The sequence below is a fragment of the Bombus pyrosoma genome, linkage group LG15 (assembly GCF_014825855.1).
Source record: "Bombus pyrosoma isolate SC7728 linkage group LG15, ASM1482585v1, whole genome shotgun sequence".
Classification (NCBI taxonomy): Eukaryota; Metazoa; Arthropoda; class Insecta; order Hymenoptera; family Apidae; genus Bombus; species Bombus pyrosoma.
The window spans coordinates 9,953,881-9,972,574 of NC_057784.1; the positions used below are offsets into that span (position 1 = coordinate 9,953,881).

Genomic DNA, 18,694 nt, shown 5'->3' on the forward strand with positions numbered 1-18,694 from the left:
ACAGAGTGTAGCGAGCACGATGTATACACTGTCACCAGAGCAGCGTATTTACTGACCGCAAGAATACGCGACATATAACGCTTCGAAGGGAATTCGTGCTCGGTTTTTAGAATGTTTCGTGTCCTTGTTCGAAATTGTATATAGGACTACAAGTAAATACTTGGACGTACCTCTACGACAACTAGAATACGCGCAAAATATTGTACATCCGCTTATCATTGGCATGCGACCATACGTCTCGAGTTGAGTCATTGCTAATTAGAAATAGAGACGTGGAATCGGGCACGTACACTCACTGTACTACGTATTACGCTGCCAACTACTACGTCAAAGCGATAGAGAGACCCACGAAAACTTTCAACAACGTATCGCGCATATAATCGAACATCGAAAAGGTTTTCCACGTGATAAGCGGTAACGAGGTGGAGACGTTTCCGCGGACATCAGCCAGTACGAAGCATCGAAGCATAAAAAAAGAGGCAAGAGTTCGATTCCTTTCGTGCCAATCCACGAACACCATTTCTGACTGCGTTAATTCAACTCTGTCTCTGGGTGTTTCCTTCTGAGTCGTTCAACCCGCTTTCCCTTCGCAACGAGATTCGGGATCCGGTAGAAGTGAATTTTCAATTTACAGAGCATTATCTCGTTACGATTTCTGCGTAAGTTCGAGAGATACGTCGACTCGCGATAGTATTCGTGGCGCAAACACGTCCCCTTGCACGTACGCGCACACGCGTATCCAGGATTACATATTCGTAGGCCTCCTCGCCGGCTTCGAAAAGTAAAACGCGCGCTCGTGTTGCAGCGCCGGCTGCGAGTGCGAGAAGGACAGACGTATAAGCGGGAGAAGGACAGAAATATAGAGAGGTAGCGTGCGCCCGTCGGAGGGACGACAACGGCGCGCATCGATTGGCGCGCTAGCCGTGACCCCCACCATGCTTTCGCTTTCACCCAATGGGGCCTCACTTTCGCGCTCGCCCGCGCGCCGAGCCACGGCAGCCGGCACGCTGTCGTCGCCGGCGCTCAGTGACTGGTGCACCCTACGTGCGAGCAAGTGTTTTTCGTCGTGGACTCTCCGTGTGGCACGAGAGAAAAAGAAAAGAGAAGGAAGCGGAGCCTCGGTGTGCGTGTAGGTTTTGTTGGATCCGTTGTGTCGTCGTCGTCGTCGTCGTCGTCGTCGTCTCTTTCGTTTGAGCGAACCGGGGAACGCGTCACGGAACTTCGATCGAAAATTGCGTTCCACGCTGCGCGCGCTCTGCGCCGGTGACCCTGACATTCGACGGACGAGAGCGAACCGACACATTTGCCCGACCGTGCCGGTTAGAGAATCATCTTTCGTACGATATCGTTCGACACCGAGTATCCGAGGCCTTCGTCGACAATATACGCAGTTTCGAGTACGAACAGTCATCGAGGGACTTAGACTTTGTCGAAACTACCGCGACGTGGCGTCGCGGAACCACGCTGACCTTGACTTTGTTGCACGAAACACATTGCGACGCCACGACCGAAAGACAGATTCTTTTCGAAACCGAGTCGCGCTCGTTGTTTACAGTGATATTTCTTGTAATCGTGCTTGGAGTGACCATTACTTCTTTTTTTTTCCACAAATTCTCCGTGTCGAGAGGAAAGAACATCAGCGAATGACACTTAGTTCCAGCGTGTGTTCGTTCTGTTCCTGATCACTGATCGAACCAGCGCTATTTTTCTCGTTGTGGTGCGCGCCTTTTTTTCTTTCAGTACCAGATACATCCGCTGCGTGTCTCTGCAATTTACTGCGCGCCACTTGGCAAGCCATCAAGAAGCCAGTCATTGAATGGATGTGCGTGTGACGACGCAACCGAGACGCGGGAAATGAGTGAAGATGAAAGAATAGAATAACCGAGGAATAACGTGGAAGAAACGAAGTTGTATAACGCTTAGCCGCGCAGAGGTTTACCTCTGATTAGCTACTTTGTCTACGGCCGAAGTGTCACTTACCTAGTTTCCCTAGAATCGAGAAAACACGATACGAAGCGTCGGTTTGTGGTTCACAACGGTGTACAACGAGTTAGAAGAGACGGGCCGGTTCGTAAGGGCGGGTTTGACATCGATCCGTGAGGAGGAAGTGATGGCACCGCGGCGTCACGCGAACGGCCACGCTGGTGTACTGATGGAGAACGGCGGAGGAGGAGCCGGTGGCGGTGGTATAAACGACACGATGGAGAACAACCTGCTAACACAGAATCAGACGACCCGTTGCTGCACGCCTACCGGCGAGTGCCTCCGGGGTGACGCTTTAATTCGCTTAAACGCTCTACACGACGCGGTCAAGGTGATGTGCAACAACGATAACTGCCCGATCGGCCAGTTCATGCATCGCGAGTGTTTCGACGCCTGGGAGCAAACCGTGCTTACGTATTTGAAGAGTTGCGGACGCGCCCGTAGCTGGTCCGAGCGACAGCGCCATCAGAATCTCTGGACGAAAAAGGGTTACGATCTGGCCTTTAAAGCGTGCGGCTGCCGTTGCGGACGTGGACATCTGAAGAAAGATCTCGATTGGATGCCACCGGGAACCGGGAATGTAACTGGTAACAGACAAGACGAGAACGAGGCGAAGAAGAAGAAACGACGCAATCGTCAGAATACCAGACCTACTTTAGCCGTTTCGGCTGGACCGCCGAGTCACGGCAATCACGTTTCGACGAATGGTCGCGGTCCAACCGAGGCACAGTTGATCGAATCCGGTCGTGGAAGGGCTGGCTCGCTCTCGTCCAGCACTGGTTCCAGCTCACCACCGGCCACCAGCGAACCCAGCGTTAGCCCCCTACATCAGCCCCAGGTCATTATGAAGAAGAAGAGCAAGGTTGATTTCTTCAGTGATCGAGCTCGGTGAGTTTTTAATCTTTTTCTGCTTTTTTTTTTTGTTACTTATCTTCTTCTTATCTTTTATTTTTTTGTGCCGTATAAAGTAATAAATCGAACCTATATTGATGCAGCTCTCTTTATCGGTTTATTTACAGTCTGATTCTTAAAACAGGGTAATTAATATTATCTTGTGCATATAAGCTGGATATGCATATGATATATGGTCAATCGTAAAAGTTATTGTATATCTTATAAAAAGTTATTATTATTTGGACGACTTCAATTTGCGAAACCGATCAACGTGGTTTCCGAAAGTCTCACATCGCACATGTAATTCGATAAGGACGATCGAAACAAGTTTTTTTTTAGGAAAATCAGAGAACAATTCGCGTGGGATGAAATTTCATCTACGATAGGATTCAAAGCTTAATTTCCATATTTGTATGCATATTCAAGCTTAATATCCAAATTTGAAACGCATAACCCACGTATACGCAAATCGTAACGTACAATTTGTTTGTCACGTTGAATGTCGCTGAAGTAGAAAATTAATTTCCTGCTTACGCGATGCGAGATGAAGATAGGCGAAAAGTTTTTTTTAAGTCGGTGGTGACCCTTTGCAATTACGTGAATTTACGCGGCAGAAATTAACCAAGGTTTTTTGAATTGAAAGTGGAAGGGAGAAAAAGTGGTTGGCTTGTTACAAACAATAATTGGCCCAGCGGTCACGATACCGATGGCTTCCTGTGAGGTCCACAACGTGTAAGAATACAATTATCGCGATCCCTTATCAAAGTGGTCACGTTTCTCTCCCACGCAAACTGTTCTGGCCTCGCTGGTTTACTTTCAGTGACGTCGATAAGAGGAACGTTTCTTTCGAATCGCAGGCTTAATACGTAGTCACTACTAGTTACTCGTTCTCTCCTTCGCGTCATTTTCATCCCACGCCATTAGTCATTTGGTTAAATTGGCAAGGTAACTTCGATAGAACTATCACGCGGAATATATGTTGACACTGGAGCGAACTGAAAAAAATTTCAGTGACCTTGACACACTTAATCACAATATCTCTCTCAATCTATACACTGCATTTGATTTTTTTCCACTATAAAGAAGTTTCTTTTAATCTCTGCTAAAAAAAATTCATTATTCTTCGATTATTTCCACAGTTTTTAATACGCAATGATAGTCTTAAGAATATCCGATTGCTCACGCATAATTTAACATATCTTATTGACAATTATGAAACAGTAAAAACGAATATTTAGAAATAATCTAATCCCGATAAATATTTATCAGTGTACGCTAATAGGTCAGTAGTTTGAAACTAAGTTGGGTTCGTACAATGGAAAACAACTATGCTTCATAAATTGAATGTAAAGTACTCAGATGATCGGATATTTTTCTGACCAAACAGTGGACAACTTGATAAATTAGGAAGTAGAAAGAAACGATAAAAAAATCGTCTTAGAATTTTGCGACTCTTTATTCCTACTACGAAGAAGAATAAATTTTAACGGTAGGCGAATCTCACAGCGGAAAAATATACAATGATGTTCGCCTATGCATATATATTTGAATATCGTGGCATAAAGATTAAACCGAAACGTCGTATATGATATCTCTAGTTTCCTCTTATGATTCTCATACCTTGGAAGCAAGACAAAAATGATAAACGGGAGGGTAAGAAGGGCGGAGGATTTCGAAGGATTTTCGATATAGAGCTTTTGTCACGCCCTTGAATGTGTCGTGTTAAAGTTCAGCCTCGCGAGAAGCAGCGCGGGGACGATGGAATCGCGTATTTCAGGGGGTTAAAACGTACGAACGTATTCCGTATGGAAAGCACACGCTTCCGTCGTTCCTCCTTTTATAGCGCGATTTCGAAGCTCGTATAAAAAACGCGGCCGGGAATATTTTCATCTCTTGGGCGTTGGAGTTGTTTCGCGTTTGCGGCGTATATATATACGGCTATAAATAATCGCTGTGGAGAAAGGAGAGATAGAGAAAGAGAGAGAGAGAAAGAACGGTGTTTCGCGAAATACTTTGGTCGAAGGAGCCAGATGGTGGCCAAATGACGGGAAAAGCGGTCTCTCTTGTGCTTCAGAAACCGATAGAAAGAAGAAAACGCACGGAATCTTTGCGAAGTGAAAGGAAGGGTGTCGGATCGAGAAATATAACGCGTATCGGCGACGTTTTCGGTAGGTTCGTTCGAGCGTACAATACAGGCGGCTCTTCGCAAACACGCGATATATTCGGCTACGCAGAAGTTCATGGATGAATTGAGCTGGTAATTCGATCCTCGCTCGCATCTTTGAAAGGACCGGCCGATGATCTAAATCGTAGATAGCCTACTATGCCTCCAGGCTTTTTCTTCTCAGGCGACGTACACTCCCTTTGTCGCTGCCGGTCTTTTAAGAAATCGTAAACACAATGTTCAATCGGTCTTTTTATCCGCGATCTTTCGATATTCAAACTTTCAGAGATATTTATTCGAATTGGAACGTTGGGCGAAGCGTTAAAAATCAAACGAGCCGTGTGCACGATCGCGAAAGTCTTTTTATGTTACTGCACGTGTACTTGCTACTGACTATTCTACCGACGAAACTGTCGCGTTCTTATTCCCACCGAATATATTCGTTGCTGTTACGTCTTCGTACGTAAGAGTAGATACGGTAATAGCACAGAGCGAAACTCACGAAGCATAGCGCTATATATTTCAGCGATAATAGGTTTTTCATAGATTATACGATACAACGACTTTTGCGAATTGCTTTACTACATCGACAAAAGCAAATTGAGCCCGTGCAAACCGATGCATTCTTGGAAAAGTACTAAACCAGCGCGAAAACAGGGGGATTGAGAACGAAAGAGAGCAAGAAATCAATCGGCCAAGTAGCATATCGCGGCGAGGAAGGTGTCTCTAGACGCGCGTTTCGTAGGATATGAATGAACGCGGAGGCCTGTTTTCTCGGACGCGTAAGTCGTTGGAGTATGGATTCTATGGGCGTACGGTTATAGGTCGTCTTTTAGAGTTCTTCTGGCGAAGAGAGCAGGGAGAGGAAAAGTGGCAAACAGAGACAATTACGAGGATGCCCCACCCATAGTACGCACACTGGGTATATCCTATATTTAGATCCAGTCTTGGAACTTGTCCTATTTCTGTTTATTTTCCACCGGGTTCGATGGGTAGTTCTCGCTGAAATCTCTTTTCGTTAAACACACCGTACGATGTATGTATCTATCTCTGTATTCATCGGTTACGCGATTCTTTATTTTGACTGGATCCCGTTGACGGCGTTGGATTTGTATCTGGCAACTTTTCTCTTTAATCTTCGTCGTCAACCAGCGAGCGTGACGTTTAATAATTCCTCGTACTTTCTCCGTTTTCGACAATGTTATTTCTACGTCGTGCACGAAACCGTGCTTAACGCAAATTGTTGCAACGGTTCACGGTACGGACACTCGGACATCTGATAAGCCCTTTATCTTGCTGCTTCTCCAAGGTGCAAATTATTTATTTTCCTTGTTATCGACGCGAAATCTCACTTGGTTCCATCAGGGTGTATACAAGGAGCGAGTCTGAAATTCGTGCATCGTTGGATCCAGGCGTCCCATCACCTTTATCGCGATCGAACCAAGAAACAGGGAGGCGACTATCTCCTTTTTCGTTTCGAACGCGCCGATGCGAATCGCGCTGGCAGATATTTCGCAGTTCGTGGTTCACGCGCAGTAAAATGCACCGGCCGACTTGCGGCTCTTTTTCTCTTTTCTCCCTCTCTTTGCTTTCTCATCTGTAGATGTACATGTAAGATGGAAATACGCAGAGTGTTTTAAAAAATTGGATCGAACTTCGGGAGCGTTGTGATAGAGGGGTGAGTTGGAGTTTTATTCGTGTCAGAATCTCAAAAAGAAACTGTTATGTCAAGCGTAGAATATCTAAATTGTGTCTGCCGGAAGAGAAAGGAAGACCGCTACGTATTCCTCAAGTTTGATAGGAACTTTTTGAAACACCCTGTATATGTACACGTGTCGAACAAGAGATACGAGCTGGTATTGGTTACCATTGGGGGTAATGCGACGAGGATGGTAAAGCGACGGAGGAAGAGAGGAATGGCATAGGATGGTTGAAGAAAGAAGGAGAGAGGGGAAGAAAGAGAGGAGAGAGAGTGCTCGTAGCCTTGACCGTGGCCACCTCCTCAGGGCCAGCGAGCGAAGAGAGGAGCCTGACGCTCTAACAGCCTCCAAGGCCAACTGCATGGAATCACGCCACCGCGATGTATTTAAACGGCCCGAACGCCGGGAATGTTGTTAAAAAGTCCCCCTTCGTAGCTCTTCGGGTTCTTCCATCCTTGGAAGATGGGCATCGCGAGCTTAATCTTCTGGAACTCTATCCCTCGTCTTGTTATTTTCCATCCTTTGCAACTTTCGTGAATTTCTTTTCCTAGGAATTAAAAAACCTCGCAACTTTATTTCGTTGGATCGTTCCTTTTAATTGCGTAACACTAAACGAAAGTACATGATCATTCATGTTCGTTTCGGAAAGTCTCCGTCCATCGTTTTGCGACTTTTTCGCGTATATTTCAAACGTCGAACGATCGAAGATATCGAGCGTCTTCACAGGTATAACGAAAACTGTATTTTGTTAATTTTTGATGTTGCAATTACGCTCGCAACTAGCGAATCATCGTAATACTAAAACGACCAATCCCAAATGATTCGCTATCGCAAATTTGTCAATGGTTGCATAGGAAACAAATCGATTAAAACCATCGATATTCTATGATCCGTAATCTCGAATGTAATATCGAATTCCGAATTATACATGGTTCTCTATCGCAAAGAACACTACCAAACCAAGGAACTCCATCGCGTTGTAATCCTTTACGCTTCGATTAAAAGGACCAACTTCGAGCGATCCATTCTCTCGAACACACCGTCGAATTGCAAATTGCGAATGGTTCTCCGCTGTAAAGAAAACGCGCGAGCGGAAGAAGGGGTGTGTTCGGAGCTCTCTCGTTGATATTTCGTCGACATTTTTCCAGGGAGGCGATTCGAATTTATGCCGGTCGTGATTCTTTTTTCATCCAGACTGCTTCGCGATCACCCTCGCGTTATGCCACGCATATAGAGACATTTTGGCGCCGCAACGCGACCTATAAATCCCGCTTTCGCTGAAGTGCGACGAGCCAAGGGGTTTCTTCCTCCCCCGTCGCGTTACTCGCGTTTTAAGCAAAAATAAATAACGACAGTAGAGAGAGGTGGTTGGTAGTGTTACACAGCCGTCTCCACGATCGCTCATTTCTCTCTTTCATTCGAATTCGTTCTTCCTACGCGATTTTCATCCCCTCTTCGTCTCCTCGTCCCATCCTTTGTATCGAATAATTCGTACGAGGGGTGGAAACTCGTGGCTCCTTATTTTGCACGCGTTTTACGATCTCATTAGGCTGTTCGTAAGAGGCGGAATACGATATACATATATGTGTATATATATATATATATAATATATATATGTAGACGTATCAAAGCATTCGTCGACGCAGAACTTTGATGCTTTACTGCCGCCTACGAATTATCGCTTTGAGGGATCGACCACGGTACCTCGTTTCAAAGGGACTGGCGAACAAGAGTGGATCGCTGGGGGAACTGCGTAACGGTAAATAAGGGATGCACGAGCTAATGGGAATCAATCTTCAACTTCGAGATCGCGGCTGTTAGCCTAATGGTAATTAAAAACTAGCAGAGACCGAACGCAAGATCCATTCGTCTTTCTACAAATTCTTCGTCGGTTGATCCAATCAGGCTGCTGTTTCAATAAATTTCGTGCTTTTGAAGGATACCAAGATTCGGATATCCCGATTGTTCGATATAGATTTACGGTTAGGGCACCCGGAAAGAGAATGGCACTCAGCGGGAAGAATCATTGAATTTTTGGCGATGCGGTAAAATTTCATGCGCGCTTTCTAGTTTAATTCGCAGTTGAGGGGCAATATCGTCCATGGGGGAGGGACCGTTTTCGAGTGGAATTTCTCAAATTCTTTCGAGCATTTCGTTTACTCGACGGGAAAACACGTTCGTTCGTATAATTCGGCGACTTTCTGCCGAGGTCGGAGAGAGGAATTCTGCTTCGCATAAACTCGAGGGGGGGCACCTGTGAATTCTTCGTTTCGTTTCGCGATCTAAAGTTGCACGATTCCTCGAGATCGACGCGTGCGTGTAAGCTTACCAGATAGCGATAACGTGTATACTGCTACTACCTGGACGGGGAGCTCGAGTTCGCGGCTGCGTCAGGTAAATGGAAATCGCGAAGACGGAAGGGTTAAAGCGTTTGGAACTACGTACTTCGGCTTACGAAGGTACTAGAACACTCGTGCGTTTTTATCGTATACGTGGTATAAAATATTCTGAAATTTCATCAACGCTTTAACGGCATGACAAATATTTTCATACCGATTAATTATTAGGTCCGAGTATATTAAATTTCGTTTCGTTTCCTAATACCTTTACACGATTACAAAAATTTGATAATACGAAATATATGTAATTTTATACAAAAACAATTCACTGGAAAAGGACGCTGTGAGCAAGTCTCTTGGCACCCACTAAATTATGCATTACAAATTACGAGTAAGTTTGAAGAGTAGTTTATTACAAACCTGTTAAAACGAAGTGACAAATGTTGGTCAGACTGCAAATGGTCGACCGAGACTATACAATTTTTATATTTTGGGATACGTAACACGCACGATTCAGGTGAATCTCGGCGCGAAAAGCGAGAACGAGTGAAACGTCTCGCCCCGTCGTCTTTAAGATATCCTTGGGGCGGTTCGACGGCCCGAAGGGTCGGGGTTCAGGGTCAATCCCCGAACTCGTCCTTCCTATCCCGGATCCCTTTTCTTTCAGCTTATTTCCACTATTACTTCGCGATTCCACGTAATGACCGTTTTCCACCACAGAACCACGCGACAGAAACGCTTCCGCTCGGTGAGCAGCACGCGACGATCCCCTCCGACGATGAATAATTGCTTCTACTCCTAGTACAGACATAAGTTGATGTTCGAGTACATGATTACCTGGCACATCTCGTGAGCATCGACATTAATTATTCCTTAAATATTCATAGTTATTTATCTACCACTTAAACACGACCATGTGTACCACTTATCGTAACCAGGAATTGAATTTCGCGGATAGAAAAGCTGTTTTAGATCTTGTTCCCAGCGTTTAAGATACACAACGTGTCTCAAATAATTAAGGATTTGGTACGGACAACATCAGTGGACATTTTGAAACGAAGTAAGTAGGTATTAATAGCTAATGATTTTGTCGATCGGTAACGTTATTCTTGCCTCACAGCTTTTACAGCAATGCTTCCAAGTATGTAGCTTAATCTGATAAAATTCAAACGTTCGACAGAAGTTAAATAATCGCTTTGTTTGCAATTATCTTTTAATATAGCAACCAAAATCAGTGTTTTGCTGGGGCAACGAAAGTGTATCACTCCAGCACTGACGAAGCTTTAAACCGTCTGTGCTTATGTATTATTTTTTGTAATCATGCCCAAATATAATTAAAAAGTTTGGCTGTAAAATTAGGCCCGCCACATCGTACATAATATATACATATATGCATACACGATGGCAACAACCCTGACATTTCAACTCGATTATTATGCAGTCGCAATCGAACGGGGTCGTATCGGTTACGAGTTATTCATTTCGTAATTGTTCGATTCGATTTACAAAGCGGTGGTACAGAGGAGCGAAGGAAAGAGAGAGAGAGAGAGAGAGGAGAGAGGGACCGAGGTTAATCGAGTCGTCGATAACTGAAAATAGAATTTTTACGGATCGACTGCTATCGGAAATTTCACCGCTCGTCCACCAAACAACCGACGCTGTTTGTTTTTCCATTTAATACGGTTTTTCTTTCACCGCCTAGCCACCGTGTGTGTACTCGTTTCGGCAATAAGAACAGTACTTGTATCGCGTTTCGCAAGCGAAGGTATATAAATTACCGTTTATACTTTTTTGGACATTTCCAAATTATTGCAAATATATAAAATATGTATTTGTTATTTGTAATTCCGTTGCCCTGCGAGTTAAGAATGATTTCCTGTTATTCCATGTAATCCTAGTAGTTAACCTAATTGCACAAAATATACTTTCCAAATAAAACTCGTTAATCTAATTTTGGCCTGTGATTTTATCTCGGACAAGCGTATAGAGTTAGCGACGAGCTTATTTCAATTAAATCGTACGTCGGGAGGTTAGTATTAAGTGGCGTAAATTAAGTGGTCGAAACATGACAAATAATTGAAGAAGATGAAAATTGATTCTGAAAAGACACTCGAGTTAAGAGATTGTAAGCAATGTTTAAAGTTAGCGTCTTAAAGCAATTGAAATGCGTGTGCTCCACGATGTAGTTTATATAGATTTTATGAAGTGTCAGCTATTCGTTACAGATAAATATGTAACTCGAGTGATGCAATCTCTTTCAGTTTCGGTTTAATAGAGCATTTGATCTCAGTCATGGCAGAAGAGCACGGCATTAGCGATAGAAAAACGTTACTCTCTCGTAAAATCGAAATTTATATGTAATATATAATAAAAATGTCAGCCTTTTCATACAATTTCATTAGATGGCCAAATACTTATGGACGGTGGTAATGTACAGTCTATCCTCGCTACAAAGAGAAACGTATGCGTTTCGAAAGGGGTGCCGACGTTAATACGTAGCTTCGCTTCTCGTTGGCAATTATCGTGCGATTAAATACGATCATGCGAGTATAATTTGAAAGCCAGCGGCTACAATTTACCTCGTTACGCGTTTGCATTCTGTTCTCGAACGGTCTCGTGCAATTAAAAAATAATACCGAGCCTATACCTCGGGGGACGATAAAAGAGCCGAAAACGAAGCTAACCGAAAGAATGAAAATCTCGTAAACGTTGGTTTTGTTGCTTCTTAATTGTAATCGTGACATTTACTGGCCATAAGAGCACGATTTACGTGTTCCTTCTTATGGAACAGAATAAGAATTTGAAATAATTGTTCCATAAAAATTTGTTCTCGTTTAGTGATTTCTTTTGGGTAAATCGGAGTGAGATGCCATCAAGGTTCGTACGATCGATACCCTCTAATTGTACAACAGGAAATTTTTCCAAACGTGCTGTTAGTGTAACTTTATTGAAATAAATTACTCCTTTCTGAGTGTATTTAACTTTCGTCGGTCTCCTTGTTCCTCTTTCTCTTCCTCGGTCGTTGTAAAATATTTCAAATAAAATGAACGATATGCATTCGTATCGAATGCTAAAGCCAAGCATCTATATATTATTATATGTATATTATTCCCAATATGTTAATATCTACCGAGACAATTTTTACTTCGAGTTATATAAACTTAATAAGAACAGCAGGGTTAAAGAAAGCTCTCCCTATGTTCTCTGCTTTCTCTACGCTCCATTATGCCTCTATTCTTCTACGTTGATGCGTAATTTCAACGCGTCTAGTTAAGGCTGACGGTTTTTCTCGAACGAAACGCGCGGTTATATCGTCGCGGTGAGCGAGAAAGTTTATAAAGGGATTAAACTTTATTATATCAGGCTGCTCAGCAGGGTTACCGTGAACTTCAAATTTTCACCCCCGAGTTCACCTCTGATTCCCTGGTGTTGCTCTTCGTTCATGGTATATCGCGGTTAATAATAACAGGGCGACTTTATTATCGGCGCATTTTTAACCAGTCAATTTAGCCAAGTTCTTTTTCCCCTCTCCTTTTCTCGTAACAGAAAAAGGAGGAGAAAGTATACAGGTTCGAACACACGTAGGTACCTTTTATGACTACATTCTATGTGTTATACGAAACATTTTCACGCATCGTTAGCGTTATAACAGGACAGGTTTGTCATGATCGTATTGGTAAATTTTGAAAGAAATTTGAAAGTGCATTCGGTGAGACCATCTTTAGTAGCAATTATAATATACGTATGATAAGTATTCATGCGGTATACTAGTTTTTTATTAAACGTTGCAATAAATGTCTTGTAATTTTTATGTACATTCTCGCAATGGTTTAATAAATTTTGTCGATATAATGATGGTAGATGTGCGTTATTAGGATGCTAATGAAACTACAAAATCTTATTATATAACACCGTACAGATTAGGACGTAAAAGATTTTCATGGCAAGTGTTCACATACTTTCACGAACCAGGGTATGTACACGAAGATTACGAGTTTAACGGCGAAACACTCGCATGATTCATCGAGTAATCAGCGCGTGGTACGGTTAGGCGTTTAAAAATAAATGGATTGCAGCCGATATCGAGCGTGTTAAAATTAACCGTGCGAAATCCAAGTTCGGTACTGGGAACGCGAATTGTTTCTCTCGACAATTAACGCGAGCGTGGCAATAAAGAAACTTAATTCAGAACTTTCATTACCAAAGGGACCAAGAAAAACAAGGTTCGTAACCAGTGGTCTGTTTCGTCCCGCTCTTTTCGAAGGAACTCACGCAACGCGAATGCGGTCGAGTGCAGACGCATTCGTAACGAGGTGTTTGTCAAATTTATGCAAATGAGATTCGGATCGCATAAAGCCGGTATAAAACAACGTGCCTTCCCGAACGTTATTAACATTCATGAACGCCGAAACTCGCTCTTTCTTCTCGCTTCTTTCTTCCTTTTTCCCCCCTTTTCTCGCTGCCTATTTCCACCGAACGAACGAAATATCGTTCCATCGTGTTTTTCCGCTCTTTTCTTTTACATATTTTTTCTTCCTGTCGGGATCGAACTGAAATTTCAACGGCGACAAATTACGACAGATCGACTTTGTCGCGGCAACGCGATAAATACGGGTCGAACCCACGGCTGTTTCGACGTTCACGATACGCAACCGAGTGTTTTATTGCAAAAATGTTTATCTGGCCGACACGAAATGTTACGAGGGAACCGGTTCGACCGGTTCCATTGCCGACCACTTTCGGGAATCGGAAACAAATGTCGACCGATATAGAAATCTGGCCGATAATAAGTTTCGCCCGGTCCGAGAACCGGCTGTCTGGCCCATGGGAAACGATTTACCTAGTCGGATTTGCGATTCACGTGAATGATTATAAAACCACCGAAACGAGTCTCGTTTGACGTTTAATATCTGATTCATCGGAATTTGTAATGCTCACGATAAAGCGAAATACCAAGCGACTTAATGACTTATCGCGGTTACGTAGTATGTTCTTATCGTTCCTTTTAATATATTCGCTGCTTCTTAAATTACGACCATTCCATTATGGAGTTGCGTTTCTTCCCTATAAACGACTTTTTTATAAATAGTAATGACACATTCACGAAAGGGTAGGAAGGTGAACGTAATTGTCGAAATCTATAAAAACGAAGATGATGATAATAAGTAAAAGAAGAAATAGTAACGAGAATAAGTACTCTACAAATGATAATAAGAGTAATAAAAAAATCAGTGAAAAAGGAATTTAATTATACGTCACGTACATCTGATTTCTTTATAAAGTAAGATTGCAAATGAGATAATAATTTTCAAGCGTTTGAACGATTTTTTAATCGCTAACCGTTTCACATAATTTTTGCGTAAGTGGCCTTGTACTTACGAAGAGGAAATGTATACTTACGTATATATTCGTCAAGAATAGGTCGTCGGAGAATCTGACGGAGGATTTGGTAAATTGACGTGTGATCCCGAGGGGGCTTGTCGGGGTCACGAAGCGTTTTTCCTTTAAATTCTACCGCTCGGCGAGTCATCTCTTTCTGAACGTATTCATACGTGCAGACGGAGATCCAACTATTGCATTAGTGTTCATAGAAACGGAGAGACGAGTCTAGGAATATTCTAACAGCGTCAGAAGCGAACAATGTCAAGCGTATAAATGTATAATGCGGCCGTCTACCACGGATAACAAGAGCTGCCGGGTAGCCGTGACAGTGAGCAGCGAGATTTAATTTGAAAAGCCCATCAAAGATTTCGCGAATAATTCTCTCCCGATTCCCCTTATTCGCTGCCATGTTAATTAAACCTCCATTAACTTTTTGCCGCATATTAAGAATCGTATTAAAAATCCGTTCGGACGTGAACGTGATTTTTCCATTGTAAGAAAGAAAGGACCGTTCTCGCGTGGGGGACCGCTTTTCAGTGACGCACAGTCTTGACAGAATCTCGATGTGTACTCTCGTCCATAAATATAGTAACGTAGGATTATTCGAGTCACCTAAACTTGGCTATTTTAAAATTCAATCTTGAACTTGGAAGCGAGGGAAACTGGAAGAAGTTTGCTCGGAACCTGAATCGTGAAATTGTTTATAGCATGCATAGAATAATAAAATATCAGCGTTGAATATAGAAACTGAAAATAGCATTGGGAAGACGCGACGGATATAGACAAAAAGAGAACTCTATTATATGAAATTGATGACATAGTTGTTACTATCATTGTATTACATATGCGAATATTTCAAACGAGACGATAATTCTGAAGGGTTTATTTCAATTTTCTTAAGCGTTTCGATACTTATAGATGGAGGAGTAGATTTCTTCTATTCTTTGGACGTCGACTCGTTGCCACATTTCTCTTTCTCTACAAATTACCAACTTTTTCCTCGACCAAACGACCGAGGAAAGGGAAGGCACGAGAGATAGGGAAGGAAACGGATAAAAGGGGAAAAAGGAATAGCATTTGCAGCTACTTCCGCAGGAACAAAGACCGTTCACTCGTGCTTTATGTATACCTTGGAGGTGCACTGTGAATCCATATTTACGGGAACCCGCTATCTTTCGTTTCCTACGTTGCTCGCCTTTCCACGCTTTTCGGAGCTTCCTCGCGTCTTTTTCTCTCTTCTACGTTCGCTAAGGTTAGAAGCTGGCTCAACGAAAGAAAACAAAAAGAATCAAGAAGATGGAGAGAATTTTTTTCGCTCTCCTTCGCTTATTTCTTTAACAGCATCGTGTGCTGTATATCGCGCGTAGTCAAGTGTAAATTATTACGGGCCTGAGGGTGGTTTACTGCTAATTGGTTTGTTAACGTCGTGTTTACCTCTCTCGAGACGCCGATTTTTCTTCCTTTCCTCGTCCTGTTCCTTCCTTCGAGTTAAGAGGAGAATTGGCCTCTATTGCGAGTGAATAGCTACCCGAGCTTCTTTTTCGTGCTCATTTCTCGAAACATCAAACGACTAAAAGATGGTCGATTTACTGCAAAACAGCTCAGCCGGCTATTTTTCTCGATTCTAATTTACCGGTTATTATTATTTTCGACCTTCATTGATTCCTTCTTCGAGAACAGAAAAATAAAAGATACGATCGAACTTTGGACTACGCGATCTCAATTAACGTGGACTTTTCTTTTGAAAAATTTCAAATCGCTTTATTCGCTTCGTCTTACTATAGAAACATAGAAACGAGGCGCAACGGTATGCATAGCGTACAAAACAGAATTTTCAATCAGCAGCACGATGTCGTACTCGAGTCTGCAACAAGTCAAAAATTGCGCATGGACATTGGAATATGTAGTTGATTAGTATCGCAAATTTCCACGTTATTTAAGGCTATGATGCGATACTCGCTTAAATTCCAATAGAATAGTTTCGGTTAAATTCGACCGATGTAGCCAGTCCCTCTACTTAACGGAGACTCAAACGCGAAAGAGAAACGAGGAGAACAACAGCAAGGTTAATAGAACAGCGCTGTGTTTCCTGGGAACGAATCGTGGTCGGTAGGGATCGTTCGAATTATATACCTGGAACAATGACGCCAGCCGGTGTACCTCGACTTTAAACACAAAATTCGTTTCGACTTACGTAACACGATTATGCGAGAATTCGCAAAACATACACGCAAACCATTACGAAACCGATTGGTCTCGACGACTTGATGGCGCCGCAGTGGATTTCGAATGGGTTAACCCGTTCGCAACTTCTGTGGGTCCCTATCGCACCACTAGAAGGAATTTTTTAATTAGAGACGACGGACAAAGGTTGCCTGCACCGTTGTGCGAGAGTCTCGTAATAGCGCCCATGCCCTTTCGACGAATTACATCGAGCAAGCTGGAATCCTCACGACGCGTATTTTTTTCTTTTCTTTTTTCGTTCCGCACTGCTTTCTTCCAGTCATTTCTAATTTTTCCTCCGTTTCTTCGACCATATTTGGGACAGAAACTATCGTAGGAATCTACAAAATCCAAAAAGATTCTCGGCTAAGAGTATTTGTCGGTAGATAATTAACTTCTAGACGGTTAAAGTAGGATTCGGGAATTGCAAGCATTTCTGTTATTATCCTCGAAGATTCTTACTCGTACGTAGATAATAGAGAGACTTAGATCGGATCATCGTCGTACAGTAAAAGGAGAAACGTTTATCAGAAATTAATCTCGACTGATTCTTTCGTTACTACAAGAACGTAACGAAAATTCTTGTTATTTAAACGCTTAAACACTTGTTATTTAAAAGTACGTAGGTAGATTGCAAGGTAAGAGGATCGTAAAGAAACTTCAAATACCGCGATAATTTTTTATTCTATTTTCACGTTACAAAATTATCGTCAACGATAATAGGATTGACGCGTAAGAGTTTTCTCAGAAATCGAAAGCATTTTAGGAATTTACAGAATCCAAAAAGATTCTCAGCAAAGGCCACTCGCAGGTAGGTAATCAGCTTCATAGACCGTCGAACTGAATCTAGGAATCGTTTCTATCGTTATCTGCAAAGATTCTCCGACTCGCCCAGAAGTAGATAACCGAAAGGAAGACTCGCCTAGCAGGATATGAAATCTAGCTCTTAACCAACTGGTTGCTCGCGGAGACTTCCTTTAAACGAGCGAATACTCTAAAGCGGAGCCGCGCCAAGGAATAAGTTTGAAGCCATTTTCTGAAACTCCGGCCGTGGATTCGCGTTCTCTTCGGTCGTTTGAACGTGTCAGACGCGTAATCCAGAGATTCGTTGCGCGTATAACTGCGTACGAGCAAACTCTGAGCGGATTAACCAGTGGACGAGTATTCGCGTAATCCTCTCGCTCTCTTCGACCCTTAGATTCGTTCGGCCCGTTATCACAGCGGGGATAAGTCCCTGTACAAAGAGCGCCCTTATACCTGGTCCTTACGGTTCTTCCGTGACACACGGCCGGACTCCATTTCGGTTTATTGGACGTTGGGATCCGCGTCAACCTCGCCCCTGGTGTGTTGTACCCGTGTCGCTTCCCAGTTTCTCTTTCGGTCGAACGTGACCGTGGACCGAGTTTTAGAAACCAGTTTCGTCGCTTCTCGAACACAGTAACACCTCCGTTGGTCGCTTGGGACCTACTCGCGTGCATAAACCACAGATCGTTATCGCGAGAGGTTGGAAGAAACGAGGTTTCTTAGAGCAGTGAGTGCACGTTAGCGAATCGCTTAATTTCTGGTAATCAAGGCGCCTGTCTTTTCTCTTTTCTGCCGATGACAAACGACGATGAGAACTTTGACGTACGAATTTTCTTCTCGCTACGCAACAAAGGATCTTACCTGGAAGTTACAATTATCGAGAATCTTACAAGTTGACAGATGCGAAAATTTGGATTGGGAAATACGAATATGAAAATTAGATTGTTCTTTGGCGCTAGACGTTTTTGCTACAAACTGCATACTTCTTGCACGCGCTTCGTCTCTTTATACGTTTTATTCGTGCATTTTATACTTTCTGTATAATTATATTAATAGGATTCGTAGTACTCGTAATATACAACAAAGATAATGAAATAATATCTTTCCTATATATTTCTGTATCGGTTTGCTAGCTTGGTTTTAATATCAAAGGACGAGAGGTTTGTACAGACGGATATAAACATTTTGGGAAGCGTATCGAGAAG

General features: G+C 42.9%; 1 protein-coding gene across 2 annotated transcripts in view; it reads left to right on the top strand.

Annotated features, from left to right (window-relative positions):
• Positions 1 to 899: 899 nt before the first annotated feature.
• Positions 900 to 18,694, top strand: part of LOC122575392 (headcase protein) — a 163,642-nt gene continuing 145,847 nt past the window's right edge. For both annotated transcript variants that reach the window (XR_006319413.1, XM_043744244.1), the window contains exon 1: positions 900 to 2,871. Coding sequence is in view for 1 of the 2 variants with exons in the window: in XM_043744244.1 (XP_043600179.1) it covers positions 2,111 to 2,871 (761 nt within the window). In the remaining variant the exon portion in view is untranslated. The remainder of the gene's footprint in view (positions 2,872 to 18,694) is intronic.